The sequence below is a fragment of the Camelus ferus genome, chromosome 29 (assembly GCF_009834535.1).
Source record: "Camelus ferus isolate YT-003-E chromosome 29, BCGSAC_Cfer_1.0, whole genome shotgun sequence".
In the NCBI taxonomy this organism is placed as follows: Eukaryota; Metazoa; Chordata; class Mammalia; order Artiodactyla; family Camelidae; genus Camelus; species Camelus ferus.
Genome location: NC_045724.1, coordinates 28,587,323 through 28,597,511, shown reverse-complemented (window position 1 = coordinate 28,597,511; position 10,189 = coordinate 28,587,323). Strand labels below are relative to the sequence as shown.

General features: G+C 52.0%; 1 protein-coding gene across 1 annotated transcript; it reads left to right on the top strand.

The window, feature by feature from the left end:
- The first annotated feature begins 1,889 nt into the window (after positions 1 to 1,889).
- LOC116660437 lies at positions 1,890 to 4,405 on the top strand. The gene is made up of 2 exons (XM_032469916.1): positions 1,890 to 2,214; positions 3,761 to 4,405. The coding sequence occupies exons 1-2, from the start codon at positions 2,019 to 2,021 to the stop codon at positions 4,210 to 4,212; spliced, it is 648 nt and encodes a 215-aa protein (XP_032325807.1). The 5' UTR covers positions 1,890 to 2,018; the 3' UTR covers positions 4,213 to 4,405.
- Positions 4,406 to 10,189: the final 5,784 nt, after the last annotated feature.

The window sequence follows — 10,189 nt, the reverse complement described above, 5'->3', positions numbered from 1 at the left end:
TGTCGGCATCTTTCTTGAGTAACGGTCTCCGCATTTTCTGTCCTGTGAGATTCCAGACCCTCGAAAATCATTTAGTAAGTAGAACGCTCTTCCTTCCCGCAAATCCACCCGCTCAGCGTTTACTCTAGCATGAAAGCCATCGCCGGTTATCAGACAAACACGCAGGAAGAGTTCGGCTGAGAACAGACGCTCCTCCCGCCAGTGACCGCATTTATTCACGCCATAAACATTGCAGAAGCGGGCCCTGTATTGTGAGCCAGACGCTCGGGTAACTCAGCTGAACGACTGTCTTTTACTGCCTTCAGTTTAGAAACGCAATTGGGCTTCTCTTCCCTGAAACTACGCGCACGCATGTGTCCACGCCATACGCGCACACGGACACACGTGCAACTAAGGCTCTCTGGCTGTAGACCGTCACCTGCAGATTATCAGAAAGCCGTTAATTATTATTCTGCACAGGGTTTTCAAGGAGTCTAGATAAGAGATGTAAGTGCCTTAAGAAAAGCACGTTAGCTACTTGGCATCTTGCACAATAAATTACATCGCGAAATCTTCACACGTGTCTCCCCTGAAATAAATCCACCATGTAAAAAAGCAGGAAAAATGCTGGGGAAAAAGGCAAAATGAACGTCTGATCACACTCTTCTCCCGGCCTGAGTGCAGGCCAGCTGAACCCTTGTGATGGTCTCAGGGCGGAGCCCTGCACGTGCGCTCCCTCCGTGACTAGTAACGCTGCTTTCCTGTCTAGAATAGTTTCGAGGAGATTCGAGTAAGAAATGATTCTCTCAAAAAGGCAGGAAGCAGTTTGAGAGGCTCTTCACGGACGTGTCTGTACTGGAGACTCTTCCTTCAGGGCTGAGCCTCAAGCTTCCAGCCATTCTACTCTGACCAGCAGATTTTCGGGCTTTCTCCGCAGACGAGAAGAAGACGGCTCAGGGGACGCCAGCGCCTTCTGCAGCAGGGACGTGACAGTGATCAGAAATGAGCTCAGGTGATGAGCATGTGCTTTTTTCCTAAGACTGTTCACGTGAGAAATGCTAGAAACGTCAGAGAAGCACGAGTAAGACCAAAAAGTCACAAAATTTGAGTCGGGGAGTAGAGAGGATGACACTGCCCTGCATTTGAAAGCGAGTTACAACGCGCCCCCAGGGCTCTGGAACCGAGACCAGACTGCCCACAACCTAAGAGACGTCTTTGCCCAGGTTGCCCCAGCAAGAGGAAACCGCACCTGGCAGCATCCTCAGGGGAGAAGACTCATGCACACTGGTCCCTGGACTCCAGGCTGATGCGCAGCGCCACCTCCCCACCGGCCAAGAACCCAAGCCCAGACTCAGAACCACCGCTCCCTGGACTCCAGGCTGATGCACAGCGCCACCTCCCCCACCGGCCAAGAACCCAAACCCAGACTCAGAACGCACAGTTCATGTTTCCCACCCTGGGCGCAGCCTCGTCTGTGCCGTGGTTGTGACACGCATGCTCTTTTCCTTGGGACAATCTAAACCCTCTGCCGGCCCCTCTGCACACTTTCTTTGACTTTTACATTTGCAAGTGCATATTCCAAGGGAGATGTTACTTTTAAACCAGCAGAGCAATTACGACGCAGGATGGATGCTCGACACAAGAGTGACTGGACGAGAGCCGTGGCCTGGGAGCAACGCAGGTTTACGCCAACGGTCCACGCACAGCTGCCAGGTGTCACGTCCTTGAGCGCTGCTAGGCCCTAAATATTTGTCTGATTCTGGTACATAAGGAAAGCCTTCATCAGTTTCTCTTGCACGTTCCTAAAGACCAGTTGGCTCTGACTAGGGCAGAAAAACGTGATATTTCAAAGATTATTTGGCCCTTTTGGCAAAAGAATAGCCTTTTTGTAAATGGGAGTTTGTCAAAGGGGAAATCTGGATCGAACGCCCAAGTCAAGATGTGATTCCGTGTCCAGTTCCCCTCCAGGTGCTGACACGCTTGGGAAGTACGACCACGATTACGTCAGGTCACGGCGAGAAAACCCCACAGACGGTGAAATGAGAACCTGGAGTGCGAAGACGTGCGGTTCCCGCTGGAAGAGGGTGCGCCGGGCCGAGCTGCCCCGTCCTCTTCCCCTGCGGCTGAGATGCCAGCAAGCCCCGTCCAGCCCGCCCTCCGAGGGGCCATCCTGCGTTCCCTGCACGCCACCACTCCCTCGGCTGGACAAACGTCGGGGCTTAGGAGAGGGCGAGGGTAAATTCAGTCCACGGCGGCACGTGTTTCTTGAGCTCCCACCGTACCCCCGACTCTCGCTGGGAGCCAGGCAGGGAGCCGGGAGGCGGGCGACTTGGAGGCGAAGCACAAGACCCTGGAGACATGGGTTGGCGCATCTGTCTTCAGAGCCGCGTCCCAGGGTCACTGCCCTCCTTCCCCGCCCCTCAGGGGGTGCAGGCCCCGCGGGCCTCCAGACCTGGGCCGCCTCCCTAACGGCTAGGACTCCCACCTCCCCGCCTCGGCCACCCCCGGTGAGAGCCATGCACCACGTTACCAGGTCTAATCCCAGCAGCAAAGCACGCTCTCTGAGTGTTCCAAACGGATGTGCTCATTTTAAGGAAGGAGATGAATGCACCAAATGGCCAGCAACTCTGCCTGCTGGTTGGTCAAGGGAGTGCTCCCAGCGCCCTTCACATGGGAGCCTTCGGCTCCGGGAGGCAGGTCTGCAGGGCCAGAGACCCCAGGGAGCCTCAGCACAGCTGCTGGGAGCCGGGTGGGCTGGGCGGGGGAGCTTTGCAAGGGGAACGTAGGGGCTCCTACTGGACGCAGAGGTGGCAGTACCGGGTTTCGGGGGTGGCCCGGGGTGCCTGATTTGGAGAGAGCAGCACCATGGGGACAGCGGTCGCAGGTCCCCTGGGTTCATTCCAGGGCTGAGGAAATGCAGGGAAAGCGCCCTCCTGGGCAGTGATGCAGATCGGGGGGGGGGCAGGCGTCCCACCTCCAACAGGCAGGGCAGGTACAGAGGGCACACGGACACACGGAGACTCAGGAGGGGCTGAGGGCTCGTCCGGCAGAGACCCCCAGCGGGAGGGGAGACAGAGCCCCTGACGAGCAGCCTTGGAGGAGACGCAAACTGCGGCCACGTTTTACAAAATGGCTCAGAACTCATGCTGAGCTGATTGTGTCACACGAAATAAACACACACCGACCCCATGGCTGTGCTCCGTCAGGGAGACAGGATTCTGCCCCACAAACAGGCCGTCAGGAACCCGCGATCCACACCCTCGTGGCTGGATGCGAGGAACGGTCGGACAGAGCTCCCGTTTGTAGCCCCCCAAAACGCGACATGAATTTTCCAATATTTCTTCTGCCGCCGAGTAGGAAGCGTGTATCCGAGCGTACAGGCACTTAAAGTGCATTTAAGCACCGCCGCAGGACGCACGCCCGGCGGCCGCTGCTCGGCCCGTCACAGGAGAGCGTCACGCAGTGTTTTCACTGTTGTGATTGTTGAAGTACAGTCAGTTACAATGTGTCCATTTCTGGTCCCTGGGAGCTTCCTTCAGTGCCTCCCATGGCACCTGGCATTGAGATGGACTATGTTTCAAAAACCAATCTATTAATTAATTTAAATTACATAAACTCACTGATACTTACTGTACCTTAAACTTTCAAGATAACACAGAGCAGATTACGTTTGAAAGACACAGAATCCAGTGGCTGCTCTTTCTATTCCCTTCCTTTTCTTTTTTAAGGTTTTTCTTGGTTGGGGGCGTGGTAATTAAGGTTATTTACTCATTTATTTTAGAGGCAGTGCTGGAGATTGAACCCAGGACCTCGTGCGTGTTAAGCATGCGCTCTACCACCGAGCTCGACCTTCCCCATCTTTCTGCTGTTTTCTACGCTCTTGTTCCAAGAGTCCAGGAGACAAAGGTCAACAGAGAGAGAAGAGCCGGAGGTAGTCAGCTGTGGGGACTTGCTGACTTGGAGGAGAAAGTCCAGGATTCCGCGTGTTTAACGTGGCGCTCGAAGAAAGAGGGAGGGGACGGAGGTGGAAGGCGCAGAAGTTTCCTGTGCATCGTGGGGCCGGACCCAGCGCCTCCGGGAGAGCCTTCCGGCCAGCGTTCCCAGCGCGGGTCAGCTCCCTGGCGCTCCTCACTTGGCTCTGTCCAGAGGACAGAGCTTTTAGAAGAATTAAGAGATGCCTCAGGTTTCAGCTGGTGTTTATCAGCCACTCCGGAAAGTGAGGACTTTGTGTGAAAATCATCTCTTTGAAGGAGTCCCAATACCACTCATCTCTCTTTTGGTGTTTAAACTTGAGTCTTTTTTTTTTTTTAATTCAGCTTTATCGAGGTACAACTGACAAATAAAATTGTAAGGGATTTAAAGTGTACACTGCGGTGGTTGGATGCACACACACCCTGAGAAAGGACTTCACTCACCTGATCAATTAACACCCATCACCTCAGGTTTATCTGTGTGTGTGTGGAAACACTCGAGTTCTGCTCTTCTGGCAAAGTGCAGAGATACAATGCAGGTTTCAACCACAGTCACCACTTACACACGCTCCTCGGGACTTACTCGGCTTGTAACTGCAAGTTTCCACCCTTCACCAGCCCCTCCGCTTCCCCACTTCCCCAGTCCCTGGCAACCACCATTCTACTCTGTTTCCATGATAAACTCAAGTCTAAAATGGAAAGAAAATAACCCACCAAATGTAAACAACTTAAATGCTGGTCTTAAGACAAAGTATCTACAAGAAGCAGTTATGTTTAGAAACTGTGTTATTAATAAAATAGAAAGTTCTATTTACTAATAATAAACCACTCCAACTTTATGTATTTTTTTGAAGAGTCAGCCATTATTTGATATTCTAAACCCTGTAAATTTGGGATGGGCTGAAAATGCAATCCACCAACTAAAAGTGCATTATAATAGAGAAACATTACATTGTATTTACAAGTAACAGAGGCAGGATTGAACCTGGATCTGATTCACCAGCCCTTGCTGATTGCAATAGAATCAGCTGTCTTTCTTAGTTGACAGGTTGTAACAAATTGATCTACTCGAGTTACAATTCCCAAACTGTGCATTGCCCTGGTGGACTGACCTGGGACCTTGGTGGATTGACTTGGGGAACTTGGTGGACTGACCTGAGACCCCTGCTGGACTGACCTAGGAACTTGGTGGACTGACCTGGGGAGCTGGATGGACTGACCTGGGGACCCTGCTGGACTGACCTGGGGAACCTGGTGGACTAACCTGGGGACCCTGCTGGACTGACCTGGGGACCCTGCTGGACTGACCTAGGAACTTGGTGGACTGATCTGGGGAGCTGGATGGACTGACCTGGGAGCTGGGTGGACTGACCTGGGGACCTGGTGGACTGGACCTGGGACCCTGGTGTGCCCTCAATCCCTGCCCAGCTCAGCCCCACCGACCACTTGCCCACCAGGAAGGAGCCCAGGCACTGAGCGCCTGCGCCCTCACACTGCTGCTCCTGGGTGTGACACCTTCCACAGGCACATTCTCACACACCGGTGGTCTGTGTTATAACCAGCCAGCACGCAACCTTCTTAAGTCAGTCCAGGTCGAATGAAAGGCCCTTTTAGTGCTTACTGTCAGCTTTGCATTTTGCCTATATTGTATTTCTGAAATTTATTATAAATTTGGGGTACAAAATAATTTCTTTTAAAATGAGTAATAAATTGCTGTTTGAAAACAAGATATTTAGAAGAAATTGTGAATACAGACGTGATATTACTGGTTGGCTGGCTATGAAATCAGCTCTGTCAAATGAGCGGGTTTGCTACCTGCAGAGAACCACAGGGACAAGATGTGAAATGACACAGTGGCCACTGACCTTCCAGCCAAGTCGATGGCAAGAAAAGATGGCAAAATATATCCAAAGATGGGAGGAAAAAGACCTAGTCTTCAAGGCATTTGTACAATGAAAGTTTACAAAATAGCTGAGGGTCCCTGCCTGGGGTCCACCTACAGCAGAGCACACTGGGAAGCATTAAAAAAACTTTTCTAATGTGCAAAGATTTCATGGCTTAATATTATTGAGAATGTATACAAAGTCCAAACCTTGTTAAAATGAGTTTGTAGGACTGTTCAAATTTGCCGCACAGACCTTAAGAAAGAAATTGTCGGTTTATAAAGAGCTTACTAAAGCTTCCGGACGTTGTAATGAGAGTGACAGAGGGTCAGACAGCCATACAAACACAGCCAGAGCTGAGCAATCCAGAAAGTTATGACACCTGCTGAGTCAGTTTGACGTTTGGGCTACGTGACATCTTTACAACCACGCACAGGTGTCTCCTTTCTGGTATTTTCATATGAAATCACACGCAGACAACGAATACACATTATTTTGCTAAGCTTTTGACATCTATACAAGAGAAGAAATAATTCTAAGAATTTATGATAACTTCAAAAGCATCACCTGTAAGTTGACAGAAGTGCCGTATGCAGCCATTGTGTTGCATCACGAAGCACACCAGGGAGAAACGCTCAGGGGGCCTTTTAAACCCCCCAGGAAGACGGACTTGGCTGTATGTACAAAGACGTGTTCAAACACTGTTAACACGATAGCATCTTTCAAAACCACTGAACAGTGACACACCAATGGTCATTTTTACTGGCTATCGTCTTTAAATTTCATACTTTTCCTTGGGTAATGATTTCGTTTGGCAGTAAAGAGGGTCTGGCAGCTGGAAAGTTTGAAACATTCAGAACTTGAGGTTGTATTATCTCTGGAATGAAATGTCGCTTCCTGAGGCGCTGCCTGTGCAGGTGAGCGGATGGCATCCAGGTAAGAAAGGACAACACGGTCAGTTACTGACTCTGCTCCCGGCCCCGTGTGGGATGCGTGTGCTGGGTACCCCTGGCGATCACGGGTCTGAGAGCAGGGATTACGGACCCCAGCCCTTTGCAGCCAAGGAAGCAGGTGTAGGTCACCTGTCCCCGCCAGGGTGGCTGGGTGAATGTGGAGCGGGCACCAGCCGGGCCCCCACCCACCCCATGCCCTCTGCCTCCCTCCTCCGCAGGGTGACCTCCGCAGGTTGACCTCCGCAGGGTGACCTCTGCAGCGTGAGGAGGGCTGGACGCTGTCAGCTAGTAGTCAGTCCCCAAGGTCTGAAAAAGGGCAAGTAGCCACTCCTCCTCCAGTCCGACCCCCGTGAGTTTCAGGACGTTCTTGAGGAGAAAGGGAAGAGATCCAGCTGGCTGGACGGCACAGCGTGGCCTTCGTGGTGGTGAGAACCACTCACACGTCCCTCTGTGTTGCAGCAGAGAAACAGGCAGAACAAAGGCAGGTGAGAGCCACCAGCCGTCCAGACCCCTCGGTGGGGCAGGGGAGGGGCGGCCACCGGGACAGAGGCCTGGCCCCCGGGCTGGGGTGGCATCTGGGCGCAGGCCACTGGGGCATCGCGTCGGAGCTACGGGTCCAGGGTGGGCCTTTTCAATGAAAGCCCCTACAGCGGCAAGGACAGTTCTTGGGACAGAATGAGGAATCAGTATTCGTCACAGCAGGTAGCCAACCCAAGGAAGCCGGGATCCTGGGAGAGGACCCTCCAAACGAGGCCAGCGCGGGTGCGCAGGTTCAAACAAGGGCCACAAGGGCCAAAACGCTGTTCACATCGGACCTCACACAAGTTGCACAATGTCACACTGGTCACCCTCTCTGTTCATGAAATGGAACTACTGGCATCCTCTAGGTTAGTTTAAAAAAATTTTTCAGAGTTCTTTCTATTGAAGTACAGCTGGTTTACAACGTGTTAATTTCTGGTGTCCAGCACAGTGATTTAGTTATATACACACACACACACATACTACATATAAAAGAGATAAACAACAGTGGCCTATAATGAAAAAGAATAGGAAGAAAATTAAAATCTTAAAAACATTCAAGTGTCTTTGAAAACGTACATACACGCCTTTTCCACTGTTTGAACAGGACGGTGCTTTGTGCCAAGTCAGCTTTACGCTCCCATCTGGAGGTGTTTGTTTGTCTTTCCTTTGGTGCCTTAACAATTGTCCCACAAGTTCCTCCCAGATACACTGCTGGCTCTCATCTAAATAATTAAGGTGCTGATAAGAATTAACAGAGCAAAGATAAAAGGCCACCATTTGTTGCTTGAGGAAGAGAGCGGGGAGGAGGAACCAGCCACGGGAGTGAGTAATGTCGCTGAACCCGGGGTTTTGAAGTCAGAGCCTCCAAGGAGGGTGCAGACACTCCTCAACGTCCATGAGCCACATGCACACTTCACAGAGACCTCCACTGATGGAGAATATTCTCCCGCTGTAAAACGACCCACAGAAAAACACCACGAGCCTTCTTATGAATGAGCCCAGTGCCCGCGGTCCCAGGGGCTGTGAAATAAAAATAAATAGATGGAATTGAATAAACACATAAATGTCGAGCAACCTGGCTTCGCCTTAAACAACTTTTCCTTGTGTGAAAACTTTCAGAAAGGATCTGCTGTGAAGTTTACGTGAGCGCTCGCCCGCCGGGCGGTTCTGTAACATTTTAACCGACAGTTACATGGAATGGGGACTGCGTCCAGTTACAGAAAGTCCCCAGGGCCGCGTGCTCCCACGCCATCCTCAGGTGCACACACACAGGTGCACACACACACACATGCACGCACACACATGCATGCACACACTATATATACTTAAAAACTTAAGTGTACTGAAACACTGATGAGAATTCAGAAGCATCTCTCCCACCCCTCTTGGTTTTTAAGCCCTGATGTGTGTTTAGACACACAACAGGCACTATTTACTCCAGGCTGGCAGACCCGCAGGGATGGGGGCCCTGCCTGCAAACCGAGGATGGGGAAGAATTACAGATAAAATACGACTTGATCCAAACCCTTGCCCATAGCAGACACTGAAGCCAAACCAAAACTGCTTTGAAGGGCATAGTAAGAAGAAACTGGGCTAACTGTGGGTTTTGCTGCTTTTAAACGATGGTTAGCCTGCACGTCTGCCCTTCTGAGTCCCTGTCATAGCGAGGCGCTGCAAGAGGCCCAGGCCACCCAGAGCTGCCCGGGAACGCTCGCGAGTGCCCACTGCACACCATGGACAGGCCGCCCACACGCAGCGCCTCGGGGGTGCCTGATGCGGGATGCCTCCAGCCCCGGCGGGACAGGGCGCAGCGTTCCGCCTACGATGCCGGTAGGGGAGTGGGCTTCCCACATTCCCTGTGCTTTCCAGTTCCCTCTCTTATAGAAAAGGGTCTTAGCGCACGGCCCTCTTCTCTGAGAAGTCTGTGGCCACAGTTACAAATAATGAGCTCTTTGCCACGACGAGCGTTTTGTGGGAATCCATGGCTGGCCAGGGCCCCATCCACCACCCTCAGAAGCACTGAGGGGTCAGCAGAGGGACGGGGCCTCCATCAGGGAAACAGAAGCTCAGCACAGCGCTGGCAGAGTGTGACAGTCACTCCCAGGCGCCTCCACACCGTGTCCGTGAGGTTGGGGCACTCACAGCCCCAAGGACCAACCCGGCTCTGGGACGGCGGAGCATCGCTGGGCCCAGCGGGCATCTGACGGCCACCCGCCGGCACCCAGAGCAGGGGTCACACTGGCCCAAAGCCTCCCCTTCCCTTAAACGATAGTAAGTGAATTAATGTAATGGAACAGTTATTTGGACAGTGCAGATCCACAAAGTCACCCCTGTCAAAAGCGAGGCTTTGGGGAACAAAGACGGTTCTGTGTTTAAACTCTCTTCAGTGCCAGCCCTGCCCTCACCAGTCCAGCGAGGCTGTTGGACTGACCACGGCGACACTTCCCCGTCAACCCGCTCACCCCACGAAGCCGCGGCAGGGGCGGCCCTTCTCAGCACCAAACCCTCCTCGCCCCCCTCACAGGTGGCATTTTGGAAAGCCAGCCTCCTGTCACAAACTCCACGACTTACCCACTGTGACACGTGGAATCTGAATAGCCTCTGAGCTATTAAGGAAATCCAACTTGTAACTAAAAGCAGCCCCAGAAGGCAATCTCCAGGCCCAGTTAGTTTCCCGGAAGAACGCTACCAAACCGTCACAGAAGAATTAACACTAATTGTACAAAGTCTACCAGAGAAAATAGAAGAGGAAAATGTCCTTTCCAACTCATTCACTGGAATCAAAACCAGACAGAATCATGCAACAAAAGAACAGAACAGACTGACATCCTTCAAGGATACAGACTCAAAATCCTTAACAAAATTGTCATAAATAAAATCA